The sequence below is a fragment of the Sinohyriopsis cumingii genome, unplaced genomic scaffold (genome assembly GCF_028554795.1).
Source record: "Sinohyriopsis cumingii isolate HCF-2022 unplaced genomic scaffold, ASM2855479v2 utg001741l, whole genome shotgun sequence".
Lineage (NCBI taxonomy): Eukaryota > Metazoa > Mollusca > Bivalvia > Unionida > Unionidae > Sinohyriopsis > Sinohyriopsis cumingii.
This window is the reverse complement of record NW_028316041.1, coordinates 137156-158385: the sequence shown is the minus strand read 5'-3', so window position 1 is coordinate 158385 and position 21230 is coordinate 137156. Positions and strand designations below refer to the sequence as shown.

The following is a 21230-nucleotide window of genomic DNA, read 5'->3' as shown; positions in this document are numbered from 1 at the left end:
CCACCAGCCTCTCACTATCACTCAACATTTACTTGCATTTGTGTAAATTGTAAGTATTAATAAGCACATTTTCTTCAATTTACCAAACAAATAAGAACCATTAAAGGTTTGACAGGCTAGTTTGCCATAAAGAGACTGGTCTGCAGTTTAAATAAATTGGTCCCAGACTTCGGACTACCATAATGTTCAGTCCCTGTATTATTATTTCATATGTAATTCTTATATATTTGCATCCAGACTGTGGCACAAATCCAAAACCTCACCAACTCTAGATGGGTGTTCCACTGTCACATCTTCACCAACACACTTCAGCCATTTCTGTGACATATTTCCCCTGCTTTTCAAAGACATGTACTGATGTCTTCATTATCCATGATCGTGCTGACCTACCCAATACAAAGCAAAGTCATCTCCTTTATTGAGCATGATATGCTTATACTGCATTATCCCAACAGTCACCAAATATCACAGGAAAAATCTTTGCAGCCAAACAGAGACTTGAACTTGGACTAACTCTATCTCCAGTTGAGTGCTCTACCTTATGAGCTAATGCAACTTACCCATTCCTGTGACATGCTTATCAACACATCATCTGCATTAAACAAAACAGTAAGCCAAAAAAGACTGAAATATCCCAGTATATGCAACAATGACATCTTGAAAATAGGATATTCTTACTGAGGTGGTATGACAATCACTGAGCTTCATAACTCTACCATGAATATTTTTGATGCAGAAAGGTAAGGTATGTAAAGATGTAGAGTGAAGTACTTACTGTATTTATTTGATGATTGATTGCTTTGTACTTATGCAGTAGGATCATGTAATTTAAATAGTCGTGTTTTTACTAGGTATATTTATATATTGTTTAATTATTTTACATATTATTCATTGCTAGTTGAAATAAAGTCAACATTTATTATTATAATATTATAACTTGCTTTGTGCATATTTTTTAAATTAGGCAACTTTAAACCAGGGTTTCCTGTTTTGTTTCACTTTCTGCAATAAGACTACCCTGATTACTGTTGATACTGCTTTGTTCTAAGAATAGGACAAGTAATAGGTAACTTTCATATTGGTCACTTGAAAAATAAAGTGTTAGTATAAACCAGCACATTCCAAACAATATATTGGTGACAAACATAAAATAGTCCAATGAAACAAATGTATTATTGTCTGCTGATATTGCGTAAAATTTCCACGGTTATCGAAAATAGAGGGCAACGATTCCCTGGCCTTTGACATGCTTGATTTGACCATATACCTAGTTTACTTAACCATTTCAGTCTGCACAATACCTAATGAAGGTTTTTAAATTATTACTACTTCAGAGTTGCTCTATCATTGAGTCTAACTTGTGATTTTGTCCTAGTTTGTCAAATTACTTCAAGTACATGTTCACTTCTGTGTCATGCGGTCTACTTCGGTAACCTTGAAAAGAAGACAAGACTAAATACATGTTCCGAACTCCCGTTGTTAGCCATCTCCGTGACATGGACTTTATGGAAATTTAATAGATAATACTGTTATTGTAACTCATGATTCTAGGAAAACAAAAATCACCTTTTGGGTTTCAACAAAAGTAGATAATGACGTTATTGGCTTCTTGTCGGGATTCAGCTAAAAAGATTGTGATGTTTAAAATTACTGTTTAATTATTATTTTTGTTTTATTTGTTACTTTCCGGTTAAAGTTTGGAAGTTTAGGCAATATTTTGGACAGAAAAGTTTTGCTGAGTTCACATCTTTTAAGCACGAGAAAATATTTTTTGACCAAGGCCATTTGCCTTTCTCCTGTCAACCCTAACTGGGAAAAATCTATTTGCATAGCTGCCATATACCTCATCTGGCAAAACAATTTGCATGGCCACATAATTTAAGTAAAGTTATATGTACCTGATATGTGTAGACTGTTTGCATCATGTGTTGCAATCATGGCAATAACCAATCCTAATCTGTCGTGTATTTTGTGTGTGATTTGGATTCATAATGTAGCTTTAAAAACATTCAGTCATATCACTACGCTGACTGCCCTGTGGCAACAAAGTCATGTTTTTTGTGTGTCTGTGATCAGTGGAAAATAAAATATGAAACAAAATATGAAGAAAAAAACATTAAACATTTATAATTGACTGAGTAATATTTTATTGATTATTAATATATTTAATGTTCTTTTTTCAGAATATGTAAGATGATGGTGCAAAACTTACAACTTGAAGGCCCTTGACTGATACAGAAATAAATGAGGCAATAATAGAAAGAGTCAGTTATGCAAGAAAGATAGTTAAAAAAAAGTCTGCAGAAACAATAATGTGAATGGACTTTCTAATTTTTGTGCTCAGTCAATGTTTATTACAAATCCAGTAATTAAGACTGTTACAGTTCAATTTTTGTTTATATATTTAAAACATCAAAAAATATTGCATATACTTCTGTGATAATTTTTCTCCTTGACAATTTCCTTAGAGATTGAATAAAGCCGAATATGTCCTTTGAAGATCAAACATACTTAGTTATATGATATTGTTAGCTTTCATTGTTACGATGGCATCATGTTCAAAAACAAATGCCAACTATTCAACCCCATTATGCCAGCTACAGAAACCCTGTACGGGAAGAACCCATGTCTGCACCAAAACCCGTATCTGCACCATGAGAACCCGTGTCTGCAGGAAAATCTGTGTTCACACAGAATCCATCTCGAAAGAGAATCTGTGTTGTTATTCGTTGTCATATAAAGACACGGGTTTTGAAAACCCGTACGGGCTAATTTAAATATTTTGGTCAATAACCCACCTCTTAGCCGTGCGGATTTCTTATTTCTTATTTCTGTGTGGATTTTTCAAAGGTTGTAATATAACAGTGGGATTTCAAATACACGGCTTTTAATAACCAGAATCCATGACAAATCCATGCCTTGGCCAGTTGGTTTATTTCATACAGGTTATCACTACAGTGTCTGCAGTGTGGCAGTTTATAGTGATGTAGCATCATTTCCCACCCAGCCACATTATCATGCCACCAGGCAGACAAGTCCTAACACAAACATCTTAATGCTGAGTGACTAGCAAGGCAGTTGCTAAAATCATTCTTAAAAGTATTTGGCATGACTTACTTGGATGGGGTTCAAACTAGCAACCTCCCACATCAAAGGTGGATGCTCTAACCATTTAGGTCACCTGAACAGTCCACATATTTTGTAGATTTGACATAAGGTTTTGCTGTTAAGAATTGAAATTGTCTGAAAAACATTTCAATTTATTATCAGTCATAAAATGAATATATTAATTTTCACTCCTAATTACATTTAGGGCAATTTTTTTAAAAAGTCAATATCAATAAAACTGGTATTGTGTTATACTTCATCACTTCACAGGTGCTCTTTACAAAAGCATTTACCAGTATTAGTTAATGGATAAAAGAGTTGTAGGGGGTCCAATCCTATAACAATGTCATTAGAGATTCGGACACCCCCATTAATCTATCAATTAATCAATACTCTTAATTTGATATAACATGAGCCAGTGTTCATTTGATGATTTCATGAAAGTCCAGAATAGTTCAGATGTATCTGTAATATATTAGCTGGTTGCCATGAGGATAGACATTTCTATAGTGAGTACATGGCAGTCATGAAAACAGTCTTTAAAAAATTCAGTACATAGCCACCATGTAAAAAGACACTGTCCATTTAGGGAATTTTACGTTTTTCTTTCTTCCAAAGTATACAACTTCTCTTAAAAACTCATATACAAACTATCAATGTTTATATCAGTTGCTATAGGAACTGAGCTGTATAGTCAAAGTAGGGTGACCAATGGTGGTACATGAGAATACCAGACATTCCCTTGCAAACCACTAGACACACGTGTAAAACGTGTTACATTAAGGCCAGGAAGAATTAGGTCCCTAAACTTGACATAATCCTGACCCACCATATGTAAATGTGTTATGAGAAAACACACAAGGATAGGTCCAATACGATCTTTGTATTTGCAGCACCAATATATCTACAATCTTAACCACGATCCTGAATACATTACATATATTACCAATGAAAACAAATGTAATATTCATTTGTGATTCGTACCTGTGTATTAGTACCTGATATGGCACACACCAGTTGAAAACAGGACTGTCCACTATAGAACCATCAAAAAATGGCCACCCTAGGTGAATGTGAGTGATGAACTCAGTATTTTTAAAACTCGAATTATTTCTGGTAAGCTACATGTATCCTTATGATGTTATTCTGTGCTGAATTAAATCTAATTTTTTTAAATCTCATACCTCAGAATTTTCTATATGCTGCAAATAGATGTACATGTATTTGCTTAAATAATAAATGCAATGCTTCCCGTGATTGACATTTTAACTTTTAATCCCATTTAAATCAATACTTCAAAAATACAATCCCATAATTGTCATAAGAAGCTAAATCATTAAAGTAATTATAAGTATAACCATCAATGACCTGTCATTCTCATTTCATCTCAGTAACTGCTGATCCAACATGTTATGTGCATTAATTCAAAAGACTTTTGTAAGAAGCTAGAATATCTAAGTCGTTGTCAACAATGTTTTCACCCACTTTATATCCCCAATTAATTTTAAATCTGTACTTGCTTCATCAAAGAATTTATCAACATTATTCAAGTTTTCTTAACCCACGAGTTTGTCCACATCATCATTTTATCTTCACTGGCATGACTTAGTTCAATTCTGCTTTATATCAATTCAGTTCAAAGTTCAAACAAGTGCATTCAAATATTATTAATATGCATATCAATTAAATTTAAATGAAGCACTCAAATATTATTAATATGCATATCAATTCAATTCAAACAAATGCACTCAAATATTATTAATATGCATATCAATTCAATTTAAACAAATGCACCCAAATATTATTAATATGCATATCAATTCAATTCATATAAATCACTCAAATATTATTAATATGCATATCAATTCAATTCAAACAAATGCACTCAAATATTATTAATATGCATATCAATTCAATTTAAACAAATGCACCCAAATATTATTAATATGCATATCAATTCAATTCATATAAATCACTCAAATATTATTAATATGCATATCAATTCAATTCAAACAAATGCACTCAAATATTATCAATATGCATATCAATTCAATTCAAACAAAGCACTCACATATTATTAATATGCATATCAATTCAATTCAAACAAATGCACTCAAATATTATTAATATGCATATCAATTCAATTCAAACAAATGCACTCAAATATTATTAATATGCACATCAATTCAATTCTAACAAAGCACCCAAATAATATTAATATGCATATCAATTCAATTCAAACAAATGCACTCGAATATTATTAATATGCACATCAATTCAATTCAAACAAAGCACTCAAATATTATTAACATGCATATCAATTCAATTCAAACAAGTACACCCAAATATTATTAATATGCATATCAATTCAATTCAAACAAATGAATATACTAAGCCATAGTTGAAGTGTAATGTTTACAGGCTGGCTATGACTTTGAAGCACCACCCATCACCCCAAAAAATGAAGGTCACTTCCATCTAATCTGGCACCCCTAAAAGCCTGGAGTTCTAGGCAACTGGCTACTTCACCTAAATAGTCAGGCCAACACTGGAAGACCTTGTGGGAGATTAACACAGAAATACCACTACATACAAATGATAATATTCAGGCCATTGTATAAAGACAAGACCTTTATTACCATGTTTAACAAATTCTATTGCAGAGGAAATATGTTCCTTGCTCTTTGAACTGGCTAAGAATGATACAATAAAAATACAAATGTTCACACAAATTATTCTGTGTGATCCTTCTAACCGGAACCCCCAGGTCTTTCTGTAACTGAAGTTGCCTGGTTAATGACTTATATGGTGTTAGTACTGATACCACTCACCATGTAGCTATGTTACAAAGCAGGTTAGCATGCAACAGAGGGTGACCAAAAGCCAAACGGTGCATATAGGATGAAAGCCACATGTACATTTACACAAAGCAAAGGAAAAAGCACACTAAATGATACAATGCACACAGGATCAAATAACTGTGCTACTAACATACAATAAAAACATGAATATTAGAGCTTAAAAATGTCCACTTGTCTATTCATATGTACATGTGGTGAAAGAACAAGTCACTTCAAAATGCTCATAAACGGAACAAGTGGAATTTAAGCAGATACAATATTATGTGGAATGCTTGAAATTGATCCAGGAAATGAAAAAAGTTCTATGTCACTTGTTCTACTAGGACGTTAACCATATGAAAATATTATTTTATAATTTAATAAGGTCTGTTTAATATGATTTTGTAAAATAATTTTCCAGATGTTAAAAGGTATGGGTGTACACTGTTCAAAGTATATGTACATAAATATGTCCAACATATGTCCATTGTTCATCTGAAATCTAAAATTTCTAATCCATTATTGTTCCAAACAATTCATACTTATTATGTTTGTATGTCATATTTGCTTGAAAATTAACAAGTATGAAAACAATATTTGTACTTTTGCCTCTAAATGGACTTTACATGAACCTCAACATTGCTGAACAAGACTTGTGTACCCACCATTAGGCAAAGTGTATTATGTTTTGATGTTATCCGTCTTACTATTCATTACCAATGTAATGTCCACACAGTGTCCATTTCTGTCAATCATATACAGTTCTAAACTTTATGATACCTTGCACTTGGGGGAAGGAAGAACACTACTGATTTGGGGCTCAAAGGCCAAGGTTCCTATGTCTGAAAGAAGGACAAAAGTTTCTGTGCAATAATTCAAGTTCTCCATGGTTACAATTATGAAACTGTGTATAGTCTGCACTTAGGGAAAGGAAGAATTATATTGATTTCAGGGTTTAAAAGTCAAGAGCACTTAAACAGAAGAAAGCTGGTTTGTGCTAGTAACTAAAGTTATTCACAATATACAGTTACCAAACTTCTAGCTACTATGTGTGGTTGGAAAGAATCCTATCTATTTTGGAGTCAAAAGCCAAGGTCAAAGTTACTTCAAAACAAATAGTTTCCACACAATAAGTGGACTTTACCATCATCTACAGTTACCACAATCTGTGCATTGCTTGCAATTGGTGTAGATATTTTTGGGTACCATTTTAGGAAAATATCTGGTAAGGACTTGGTAAAGACTTTATAAGGATTATTATCTTGAATGTAAGGACCGAACATACAGTACTTACAACTCAGTCAATTCCGTACCTCCGAACTGAAAAAATTAGGACTTAAAAGAAAATTTTTAAAGAACTTTTCTTGGCCTTACTAAGGTTTATTAAAATGTAAGCATACTTCCAATTTGTAGGGACTGATACAAACCATGTGATTTTTACCCAGTATGACGAATGTCATTGGAACCGTTACATCTGCCAGCCAAACATTTGCTCTTTTAAATCTGAACCAAATTATCTAAGCCATTTTTTATTCACTTAATATCCAGACTGCTTCTACCTTGCACACATTTTGAGCAAGAAAAGTGGACATCAATCTTTCATGACTGGCAGTATCTTACATACAAAATTTCTGACATTTGAAATGGACTCTGTGAAGACATCCAATATTACCAAAACTGTAGCAGTGGACAGTTTGTCCTTGATTTAGTTAGTCATCACATTTGGCCAGCCCTTCTCAAATGCACATTTCAACATAAATTACTCTTCAAACATTGATTCAAAACACAAAATACAGTAACAACCTCCATTGCGATTGGATCCACAAAAGTACTTTTCAAAATAATCTCATTGATCTCCAACTTCTTTTTTAGCAAAAATTACTGTCCCTATTTTACACCCCATAAAAAAGTTCCATAATCAAAGTGGGGGCTAGGGGTGTAAATATAGCATGCTTTGCATGTCTTACCTATTTAACTGGGTGGTTCTAATCAGTTAGGATAGTTTTACCTCATAGCTCACGACAATTGTTTTCGTCTAATATAATGGCAGATTAATGACAATCAAAATGAAGTATATAAAATGTTCGGGGTGTACATTTTTCGCTTAATTTGTGAAATGTATTTATTTAACGATCTTTCCATTTTCAAGGTTTTGTCACCAATGTATGGTCTTTCTCTGCAGCTTATGTGCTTTTAGATTGAATTCTAAGGCATATAATAAAAACTTGAAAATATAACATAGCTAATCCATTTTGATACCTATGGAGCATATTTCAGAGTTCTCAAGCAAGTTTTTGTTGACAGGTCTAGATAATGACCATGACTGAGCATCCAGCTGGTACATTAATAAATTGAGTCAGGAAGGCATCAGACATAGCAAACATAATCAAACATGGCTTGTAGCATTGTGATGGACTTTTTCTCTGATGCTGCTAATTTAAGCACACTGTCGCTATACACTCTCAGGAAGATTTCCTAACAAATACTATCCTTAATATGAAACAATGAAATGCTTTATTGTAAGTCAATTGTAAGTAAAAGTAAATAGGTAACTTGTGTACAAACAGCAGCCTATAAAAGAGTTAGCACTATGTAAAAGCACACACAAAAACACACTAAAATGGTCACATAACAGCATAACATGATCTATTTCACCTCACAGTGTGTATATAAATACAGAATTGTGGATCTTTTCTGATTTTGTATACCCATATACCTTTTGTTCGCCTTGTCCACTCATGGGTCAATAAAGAAACATCACAGCAGTTGACATAGACATCTATGCCCTCTGTGCTACATCTCTCAGAAATGTTGACTTCCTCCCCAAGAAGGCGCTTGACCAGGGTTGTTTTGCCTACACCAATGTGTCCAACAACCATAATTCGTATGCTGTATACTGTCTCCTTTCCATCTTTTAGAGCTTCTTCAAAAAGTTGAATGGATCTATCACCCATGTTTAAAATTTCTAATGGAATACCTGTGCAAATGATGGATAAATTAAATAATAGTATCTACATTGCTGCAGTAGATTTAATTAGTCCAAAATGCACTAACTTAAGTTGTTTTAAAATAGGAAAATGATATTTGTCAGAGTAGGCACTAGGCAGTACCAGCTCCTGAAAGTGTAATAAATAATGAGAATACATATAATAATAACTAGTTTTAAAACAAACTTTTTGTCTTTTTTCCAAGTTATCTTTGAAGTCCAGGAATTGAAAATGACAATGCACATCTAGCAGGCTTTTTGAAAGTTACACATCTGAAGCAATGTAAATCTTTGTCTCCACAAATCCAAAGTACAGTGATCACTTGTACGTAAAAATAAAGTGAAGTAAAAATTATTTTAAGGATTCCTATACTATCCAGTGTCTTGTTTTAAATAGCATTAATTATGTTTTATTTTCTATAAAATCAAATCTGCATGAATTTAAAAAATGCAGAGCCCAAGCTAAAAATAAATATCCCACAGCAAAACACATATAATCTCTCCACAAACATGAATGCTATAAAAACTATGTCAGAATACGTGAGAATGTTGAACGCTGTATCCATAAGTGTAACCCGATTTAAACCGGATTCAATGTCGCATGCTAGGAGATATCAATGAAAGCACCACCTTTTGGCAAAAATGTTTATTACTCTAGAATGACAGAGTTGCGACTATTGGACTCACGATACTAATTCAGTTCCCATAGTAAACCTATGCGAACACCATGATATTAAAAACTCAATAACTTAGAATTTCCGAGTGCTCATGATCAAACTTATATTTATCACTATAGATGAAACCTCGATGTCAGCTTCTGTGTAGAGGAAAGAATATGAGCCACAGTATTTTCTGGATCTGCATGTGTTTCAAACATGTGATTTCAATTCCGCACCAAAGATTCATGTGCTAGTTTTAGTAATGAGTGTTCCAAACTCAAGACTGTTAAAGGACTGAAATTCCATCAATAAAGAATGTCAGTTTTTGTTTTACTTACAACTAGGATATGGTCTCAAAAGATAGTTTTCCTTAAACATAACTTAACATTATTTACCAATCCTGGTCAGCCAGACCCATATATACTCTATTTTATGTTCACCCCTTTCCAGGCTGGTTTCCATTTTTCCATACCATTTGTACCGTGTGTCCTATTATCTTATCAGTAGCCACCCACCATTGTCACAACTAGTTGATATTTAAAATGTTTATATGAAAATTTTGTTATGACAAACAAGGTGAATATCACTTAATAATCAGGGCTGAATGGACTTGAGTACATGTATATTAGTGATACATTTTAAATGGACAAATAATATTCTATTCAAACTTCAAATCAATAACAATTCCTAAGCATCATGACTGAGGTACGTTTAAATCATGATAATAAAAACTAATTTATTTCATTTTCAATATATTTGACATCTTTTAAACATGTTAGTCTGATAATAAAGTTATAATTGTAGCATTTTTAATTCATATATATATATATATATATATATATATATATATATATATATATATATATATATATATATATATATATATATATATATATATTGCTTTCAGAGCTAAATTGAAATCCTTTCTGACTGTAAATAAATAAGTATGTAGTTTTCGTTGTCGTGGGAGGTAAAGGTTGATGTAAAATAAAAAAGAATTACCTGATTGATGAAAATAATCCAGTCTGTATGCAGTTATCTGTTTACTTCCAACGCTTATGGTGTACAGAACTCCATGTTGGTCATCATAGAATATTGCATAGGGAAGTGATGATATTGTGTGTATGGTCACTAGTTGACCACTGTCCGTCAGCTGATGAATTTTGTCAGAGTGCAATTCACACACGTAAATGAAATTACTCCTGTCAACCATTATTGGCCACGGTCTGTCTAATTCCTGGTGTTGATACAGAAACTTGCGTGTGTGTGGATTAAAAATATCATATGCATATACGCCTTTAGTATTGGAGTCTAAAGTCCAACATGAGATGTAAACTGTGTTGTCTTTTATGGCCAAGTTACTACAACTAAGATTACTCACATTAAATTGAAGAGGATTGCGAAATGTTCCAAGTTTCACCTTGCAAATCTTGTGAGTTGAATCTAGAGATCCATCTGTAAGGTTTACAACAAACCAATACAAATCCATGTGTTGTACTCCACTGACAACAATTTTGTCTGAATTCAATTTTGCCACTGAATGACATTCATTAAATCCTGCACCTATATCTAATGTTTTGACCCGTTTTACATTACCATTAGATACAAATGACAAGATTACAATCTTACTGTACCAATATGTGTCTGACAGCCACACAACGACTTCTGTCTTGCTAATAAGACAGATACCCACGGGACGGTACTCCAGTCTTTGTTTCGACAGCAGTTTGCCATCACGACGATTGTAAAGCTCGAGCTTCCACCCAATTCTGTCTGTGACCAGAAACGTGTCTTCCATCAGCACAATGCCATTGTAGAAGGGTGTACTGCCAGCTGTGAATAAAAAGTAACATGCATCAGGATGCGGAATACCCAAAATACGGACATAGATAGTTTTAGTAAACAATGCAAAGTACACGTGCACACATCTTTATATATATTTTGCACCTAAAACAACAGTCTAATGTTGCAATTTAGCTAACATCACCATTATTGTAATAGTAATGATGTTCCTATTTTATTTATTATGAGCATAATTGCTATTTTACATTGTTTTGCAAGTGCTACTACTACTACTACTAATAATAATAATAATAATGATAATAATAACAATAATTTTTGTACATGCAAGGCATAAACTTACTGGATGTTTTTCAGATAAATAACTTTCATGTGCCACTACTGAGTAGAGCAGTGCTGTCCAATCTGCAGCTCGCGGGCTGATTTTAAATGGCACACCAGAATTCGAGCAACTATATAGTTGCTGCTTTTCAGTTTTCTGCTGAGGCCCTCGGATTCAAGACAAACCTATTCCAGTGGCCCATGGTGTCAAAAAGGTTGGACAGCACTGGAGAAGAGTGAAATACATGTTTTTTTTTTCTCACTTTCAGTGGTGAATCTAGAAGATAATTATTTCGTCAACGAGATGAAATATATCCATTATTCACTCACAGCAGGCAAACACGTACACCTTATGCTCAAACCTACTGGCTTAACTGAGAAAGAAATACAGCAGTAAATAAATGGTAATCGAGTAAGATATATCCTTCTTCAATCTGGCATAAATATTACATGCCGATATGCTTGACCATACAATAAATTGAAAAATTACCTCATTCAAGAAAAGAAGAAAAGAAGGGCTAAACATGTAGCATTGATTTTATATCAGTTTCAAGTAACGCATGAGAAGGTGATATATGTGATGAATGGCCTAGTTTATCAATACGAAACCTCATAATGTGGTAGCCCCGGGTCTATCCCCACCCTAAAGTTATATCATAGAAACTATTTAGAAACCCACCCTATAATCATAATACACACATGCAAAGACAAATTTACACAACTACTTGGAAAATATTCACTACCTCGCCGTCATAAAAAAGAGATTCATACTTGTAACTTATTTCGACCACAGGGACGGCCCCTACTCTAATGGATATTTATTTGCCCCTACATCATGACTTGAAAACTATTGAGATCCACAGCCTATATCTATAGGATGCAAACTGTGCACGAAAATTGTAATTAATATATGAAACCGAAATAACCCTTATCCCAGTAGATTTAGCCTCTAGGTATTTCCCACCTGATAACCAAATACAAATGGCATAAAGTTGGTAGGTGGCTATAAAAGAAAATTTTACACACAAACACAACTGATGTTTGCCTCTAGATCAGATCTTATCCACGGTATTAAGACCTACCCGAATTAGATTCAAACTTCAGGTTTTCAGTCAATCCGGGAAGAATCAAAGATTATTACAGATGTTTAACATATACAAAATTCAAGCTTGTGATTGTTGTTAGGTAAAATTATAAAATAAAATCATGCACTAGGTATGAGAGTAAATTTAAATTATATTTTCTAATTTAAAAACCGGTCAAAATTGTCAAACGCTCTATTATCGCGGGCTCTATATTATCGCGGCAAACGGGATTTCCAGAGTAATTTTGCACACGTGATGCCTGTTTACCTTGGTAAAGTTGCAGAAAAAGAGGTTACGCAGATCGGTTGGAACACAATTTCATCAAAATGTCAACATTTTTGGTAAGTACATGTGAAAAACCCAGAAAGGCAATATTTGTTAAGGTGCATGCAATTTCATGGATCACTATATACAAAAGTACTATCGAAATTTTAATATCTACATCGGTCTTGAGTACTAAATATACTAAATGTGTCGTCTGCACTTTAATAGTTATAGGTTATATACTGGTGGTGACGTACAAGCCATATCAAGGCTACGCATGGAATTAGGTTATATGGTAGCCAATAATACCTATATATATATATATATATATATATATATATATATATATATATATATATATATATATATATATATATTATGGTCACAAACTTATATTATCTCTGTCTTTCAGAATCAACGTATGAAGAAAGCAAGGAGACAGTATAATTATACAAATTTAGAAAAAGCTTTTAATGCAAATCTTGCAGGCATGTCTTTTTATCATGCAGCTAGGCAGTTTGGCGTTCCAGAGTCAACCTTGAGAGATAGGACTAGAGGACATGTATCCCATGATGCCAAGCCAGGTCCAGAGAGAATCTTCAGTGATAGTGAAGAGCATCTCAAGTATATGGCTGATATCGGATATGGATATACAAAGACAAATGTGCAGTACCTTGCAGCAGACTATGCAGTGTCTTGTGGAAAAATGATCCAAGTGAACGACCATTGAGTGATTGCTGGTTTTATGGGTGGTGGCCAGATTTAAAACTTGCCAAGCCACAGAAGCTATCTATCATGCGAGCAAAACGTGCTTCAAGGGATGTACTAAACCGCTATTAACCATCCTTACAGTCAACAATTTAAGAGAAAGGCCAGATAAAATATTTAATAATGATGAAACTGGAATCAATACTGAGCATTCACCTCCAAGAGTTGTATGTGGCAAGGATACTCAGGCACAAGTAGTGGCATCACCAAGATCACAAAATGTAACCATCATTGGATGTGGCAATGCGCTAAAAAACCACATCCCACCATACTTTGTCTTCCCTGGGAAGAAGTGGACTACTCAGTTGTTAGACGGTGCTCCTCTAGGATCTGTTGGTGAGATGTCGGATAGTGGTTGGTCCAACTCAACCATATTTCATAATTACATCACCAAACACTTTGCAAAGCATAGTGGAATAGCTGGTGGAAATAACTCACAGCCCACCCTCATATTGTATGATGGTCACAAATCACATATATCTTTAACACTTCTAGAGGGGCCCCGAGTGGCCGAGTGGTCTAAAGCGCTCTCCGTTACGGATCACTGCCATCTCACCGCTGCCTGCGTGGGTTCGAGTCTCGGATTCGGCTAATGTGGGTATGTGAGAAAGCTTACCAGTAGCTTCTCGTGGGTCGGTGGTTCTTTCTGGGGTGTTCCCGGGTTCTTCCTCCACCATTAATACTGGCCGCCATGTATAGCCTATCGTGTGCTGAAAAATGGCGTTAAACCCTATAACAACAACAACAACACTTCTAGACTGAGCGAATAAAAACAATGTCATTTTTGTACTGCCACCTCATACAAGCCATATTACCCAGCCTCTGGACATTGGTATTTTTGGACCCTTCAAATCAATGTACAACAGTGAATGTCAGCAATTCCTGCAAAACAACACAGGACAACAAGTAATAAGATATGACATTGCAAAGCTTATATGCAAACCTTACTTGAAGGCACTATCTCCTGAAAATTTAATTTCTGCTTTTGGTAAATCTGGAATTTATCCATTCTCAAATAAGAAAAGTTTGGATTCCCGGTTAGCACCATCAACCATTTACCATGTGGAGAAATTGATGCCAGTCACAGTGAAGAACAAATTACAGAAACCTCTCAAGCAGCAACTCAGGATTACGATAAAGATGTTGCTATGAATGCCAAAACTTCAGAGAAAGTTGAAGACATACATGATTTCTTTAAGAAGAGAAAAATTATAAAAATTGCCCAAAAGTCAAAAACTAGGGTTTATGACTGTGATTCCATATTCCAAGGAAATAAAGCTGTATCATCACTATGGTCTAAGACTACGAATCGATATTCCCAGGAAATACAACTGTACAATCACTAGAGTATATGACTATGATTCCATATTCCAAGGAAATACAACTGTATCATCACTAGGGTCTAAGACTATGACTCCGTATTCCCAGGAAATACAACTGTACTATCACTTGGGTCTATTACTATGACTCCTAAACTGAAGTTTGCAGTGGCTTATTGTGCCCCTGTGAATGTGTAAGGTATGAATAGAGAGCTGTTACAATGTAGTATGCCCCCTCCCTGTTCACAGTTAATACAAGTACATCATCACTAGGGTGATAACTGCATCTCATTCAGGTAGACCAATGACTAAAGTCGGATACATCTATAAAAACAAGTTAATCATGTGAACTTCCTTCTTTTAATTATTGATTATTTAAGGTTTCCATTTTTTGTGTTTTATTTTGCAGATGATTTTTCTGTTTGGTATGAAATTAAATGTTTAAGCCTTCAGTTTGAAATCAACATCATAATACTTGATGCAATTACTTTTAAGAACTTCCACAGGCAGAAATGCTCATTTTGGATCAAGGAAGTTTGGATAATGAGGAAACTTGATGAATGGATACATCTAGTGGAGCACATATCATCATGTTATGAATAGGTCACAAAACATTGTTTGCACGATTGCTGGTATCATTATTGATGTCTGTTTTCAAATATATTTCACTAAAATTAATTATACTGAAACTTAGTGTATGAAACTGAAAAAGACAATACATTTCATCGGTGCCAATCACCTCAAGGGTCCTCCCAAAATATTTCATTTATTCTGTGTGTTTTGGACAGTATTTTCACTGTAGAATTGTATTCTCATATATTAGATCAATATTTTGTTTATCGGCGAACAGGGCACATTTAAACCTAGCAAAAGCAATACTGACTTTTTCGCTGCCATATCATTTTGCAAATGAAGTGTATCAAAGCAACATAATTTACCTTATACAACAAAAACTTGTGTAACGCATCCCTTTTTCCCTTAATTTATTTCTGTCCAAATGATTGTGAACATTATACATATCCCTTCGTAAAAAAATCAACACCTATGTTCATTGTTTACGGATTGGGTAGGGGTGGTGATACATGCATAAAACAAACCAATATTACTGTTACGTAAAACATTTTGCTAGCTGAAATACAAAATAGGTTAAATGTAGCACTTTGAACGTGTGAAGAAGCTATTGTCAGTAAATAAATGCAGCAGAACCGATTTTGTTTTAAAAATCACGAATGTCGTTGCTGTGTTCCAGAACTCCCCCGCCCCAATTTTGAACACATTCATCAATAAAACAGCTAAAACACAAAACTATGCAGTATAAGATCTAAGGTTTCACATATTATATTTTCCAATAATTGTATTTCATTTGCATCAGGACATATAAATTTCGTGATCGTCTGCACATCGTCAATTTTTTTACATTAGATAATGTTCTTGACCATTTTGTTTAGGAAAGGTCAAGGCTGACCAATGCCCCTACCAGTTGTTAAGGTACGACAAGGATCCAACTTGAACTTGAATTAGATTAAAGTGGTGTTCGTCCACTAGGGATATGTACCACTGGTTACTGATGCCACAGGCATCTTTTTAATTACTCCTGGGGGAAGGAATTGGAGCCACCTCCCCCAGGCTTTAATGTACCCACAGGGTACTATTTAAATTAGCCTTCAGACTGTAGGACTAATAAGTTCCTAACAATCTGACTGAATGGCTGTTACATGAGAGGGAATAGTACCACACAACTCGTGTTACTATAAAAGTTCAGATGCATTGAAATGCCCCAGGTGTCAACCCAATCTACTTGTCGGCTCAGATGCTGTTCATTGTGACGTCATCATTGTATTATGACGTATGGCCTTCAACCGTTTAGCAGTCAGACCTGTGCTCCATCACCGCAAGAAAATAATTACTCGTTGATAGGCTTGATTTGTTTACTGTGTAAATCCGGCTTGGTGTATAATTTTAAAAGTTATACTGAGTGCGGCCACTACCATCACCAATTAACATAGAATAAAGGAACAGGAAAACATGAGCAAAAACTAACACAAAGAAGAGGAAACGATTAGCAACCCGCTAAGCCGTAAATAAAGGAATTGCACAGAACAAAGGAACTCTTAAACAAAGGAACGATAGGAACACGTAACAGAAAAAAAACGAACAAAGGAGAGACTTGGAGCGGAGGAGCAGACTGGGCGTTAGGACAAAAACAAAAGATAAGTCAACATTCAATGCTATACGCAATTTAAGTAGAAGAATGCAAACTAGGTTCAAACAAATGGTTCTATTCAATCCAAACACGCAAACACACAAGCCGCCATACAACCCTCTCAATAAATCAGTAAAAATAATGGATGTAGCACAACTCCAAACAGCATCAATAAAGCATGTAATACAAGCAAGATTTACGCAAGTCGTACCAACCACAGCAAACTCCAATTCGACCAACATCACACTGGGACCCCAAATTCTGGTCACAAACACATACCAAACAAACCACAAATCAGCAGACATAACTAACACACCCCCATCCCACCAACAGAAACTACAAGAAATACAAAACTACACTCCAGGGAACAATATTAATACAATGCCAATACTATCGCCAATCCTCTTCAAGGAAGCGAAAAAATCACACACAAATGAAGATGTAGACACCACTATTCCAAACCTAACAAATGAATTTGACAGTAACCTACTTACCTTACACTCCCGACAATTAGACCACATAACCATAACCAGCACCCCAAAATTCACTAAAAATGAAATAACCAATTCTAGAAATATGCCAACAACCCAAAACAGGAAATCAATCAAAAAACAATACATCATAACATTAGGAAAGAAACTATACACTCAAGCCAAGCTCCTGGACCATCTGGGATAATAACAGCAAGGGAACCATCAACCTATGGGAACAAATCAAATGAATTAGACACTACCAAACTAACCAGCAGCATCACTAATATGGCAACCCAAAGACCCCAAACAAACCAAAACACCCAAAACACATACCTAGGTAAATGCAATTGCCCGCTAAAACCCCAAAACAACCACAAAAAAAACATAAGTAGGGTTAACTTAAAACAGGAAATAAAACAACAACATAACCCCCAAAACAAAATTTACAATTATCATTCCATCGAACACACCATATACATAAGCAGCAGATGCAACAGAATTACTAGTCTATGTACCAATAGTATTATGACAGCACTGGCCAAATTTCATACTGGACAATTCAAACTTATAAGACCAAGGCGAAACTACCTGATTGTCCAATGCAGCACAATGCAACAGGTGGAAAAATTCATCCAAATTGAAACTATAGGCCCAATAAAGATCAAAGTAGAGAGACACCATAGCACTCAGAGGAAAACACGAGTCACTTCGAACTCCAAACACAGTGAAACCACAACTAATCTGGCTGAGCCCACTAAAACCACTATCTTTAAAATTGTAATAGCACTAAACGGATACAACAAGGACATAAGCAATGAACTCCTACTTCATAAACTCACAGCAAATGGAACACAGACCACCAAAGTCTATCGTCTTAAAAATCACAAGGGACAAGGAACAAACAAAGTAGTTATAGAGGCTACAGAGCCAATGCCCTCAATAATAAAACTAGGACAGCCAGGAGTGTGCCATAAGCTGGAAAACTACATAAATAGGCCATGATTTTGCACCAAATGCCTGCACTGGGACACTATGCCCTCAGATGTAGATTCAAACCAAGATGTAAGTACTGCGGAGGTCCACACAAAGGAGAATGCCACACAACTAAACAAAAATGTGCTAACTGTAAAGAAAACCATTATCCTAGATCGGCAGAATGCAGATTTGCAATAAAAGAGAAACAAATAGTAGACTTAATGAACGAAAAACACCTCACCTACCATTCTGCCAAAACATTATCTGTAAAAACAACCCCAACACAAAATCTACCTCTGAAACAATCAATGAGCACCAAAACTCTCCACGCAGAATCAGAAGGGAAAACAGTGCATCACAAAACATACCCTCGAATCAGGAAACAAAAGAACCAAAAACTACAACCCACATTGTAACAAACAAGACCACCCTGATAACACTCCAGATGCAAACAAAACTGTCACGCCAAACATCCCCAAAACTAACACACACCCCAACACAGAATTAATACAAGAAGTAATGAACCTAACAACAGGAACCCTAATACAAGATCTCAATAGCATAATGAGAACCCTCAAAACCATTTTCACCATACTAGCTGATTGGACCACAAGACCAAGAGATAAAGACAACGTCAAAAATGAATAGTACAAAAAGTAATAAAATCACCATCTGGCAATGGAACTGCAGAGGAATCTTTAAAAACCTATCAGAACTGCAGAACAAACTGAATAATATGGCCGTAAAACCAGACGTAATCTGCCTACAGGAAACCCTCAAAACACAAGAACACAAACGCCTGCCCAAACTACAAGGCTATACCCAGGGAATCTTTAAAAACAGACCCATGGGGCAAAAATGGGGTGGACTAGCAATTTTTTTAATAGATACACTAATCTGCTATGAAATAACAGAAGTACCCCCTAACCTAAACATCAATAATAGCATCGAAATAATGTCAGAAATGATAAATATAGGAACCACAAACATTCAAATAATAAATGCATACGACCCAGCGGGTACCTTCTGCCCTACCAACCTAATCTCACTAAAGGCAATCACTAATAACAACAACAACAATCTAATTATCTGTGGTGACTTCAACGCACACAATGAATTATGGGGAGGTAAAAAAGAAAGATCAAAGAGGGAAAATGGTTGAAAAATGGATAACTGAGAACAATCTAGTCATCTTAAATGACTTGACAAACACTAGATTAAACCCCGAGGATGGCACTCTCTCAGCTATAGACCTAACCATCACTACCCCAAAATTGGCTCAAATCACAAATTGGTGGGTGGATCAAGAAGTACGTTAGGAAGTGACCATTTCCCCATCACAGTCAATATTCAAACAAAACCTCAACACATTCCAAACGAAACCCCACCTAAATGGAGGTACCAACAGGCAGACTGGGACCAATTCCAATTATTTATAATTAGAGTAAATCCAGATGACTTAGAAGGCCCAAGTATTGACATGTATTATGATAACATAAAATACACAATTATAGAGGCAGCTAACCGATGCATCCCAAAGACAACTAATATCCAAAATAAAAACCCTGTACCATGGTGGACGAAACAGTGCACTATAGCACATAAAGGCAAAAAAAGGGCCTTAAATAAATATAAACGCCCCAAAAATTATATCTACTTCCAGCAATATAAAGATAAAGAAAAAGCACTAAAACAAACTATAAAAACTGCTAAAATTAATCAATGGCAAACCTTTTGCTCTAAACTGAGTCTAAAATCAAACTCAAAACAAATATGGGACATGATAAAAGCCATGAAAGGGAAAGTAACTACCTCAGCCCAAAAATTACAAATGCCATAACAAATAAAAATAAGGCAGACCTTTGAGCGAAGTATTTTTTGAACATGAGTAGCAACAATAATCACACCAGAAACTTTCAAGAACACAAAAAAACTAATGGAGGAAACCCAACCTCAAATGTTTCAAGACCAAGGAACAAAAGAATCTCACCTAAATAGCGACATCACAGTACATGAATGGGAGATAGCCCTACGATCCAAAAACGAAACATCTCCTGGTAAGGATCAGTTAGGTTATATTGTCTACAAAAATCTACCTATCAATATAACAATAGCCATAATCAAACTCTTTAATAGGATATGAGATAAAGGCCAATTACCCACCAAATGGAAATAAGCCATAATAATACCAATCCCCAAGCTAGGTAAAGACCCCAACAACATAAATTCGTACCGACCCATCTCCCTTACAAACAATATTTGCAAAATAATGGAGACAATAATCGCAAATAAGTTAAAACACCACCTAGAAACCAATAACCTACTCTCCATAAATCAATGTGACTTTCGGAACAAACGGTCCACCACTGACCAAATTCTCAGATTGGAAACAGACATCAAACTCGCTTTTAACGCACGTAGGAAAACCG

General features: G+C 35.0%; 1 protein-coding gene and 1 pseudogene across 1 annotated transcript in view; one reads left to right on the top strand and one right to left on the bottom strand.

Moving 5' to 3' along the window:
• LOC149771679 (uncharacterized) overlaps positions 1 to 21230 on the bottom strand; it is an 87283-nt gene that overhangs the window by 1362 nt on the left and 64691 nt on the right. The window contains exons 3-4 of the mRNA XM_089948241.1: positions 10596 to 11426; positions 8665 to 8925 (exon numbers count right to left, since the gene is read on the bottom strand). Coding sequence (XP_089804367.1) covers positions 8665 to 8925; positions 10596 to 11426 — 1092 coding nt within the window. The remainder of the gene's footprint in view (positions 1 to 8664; positions 8926 to 10595; positions 11427 to 21230) is intronic.
• LOC149771680 (uncharacterized) lies at positions 13126 to 14983 on the top strand (annotated as a pseudogene).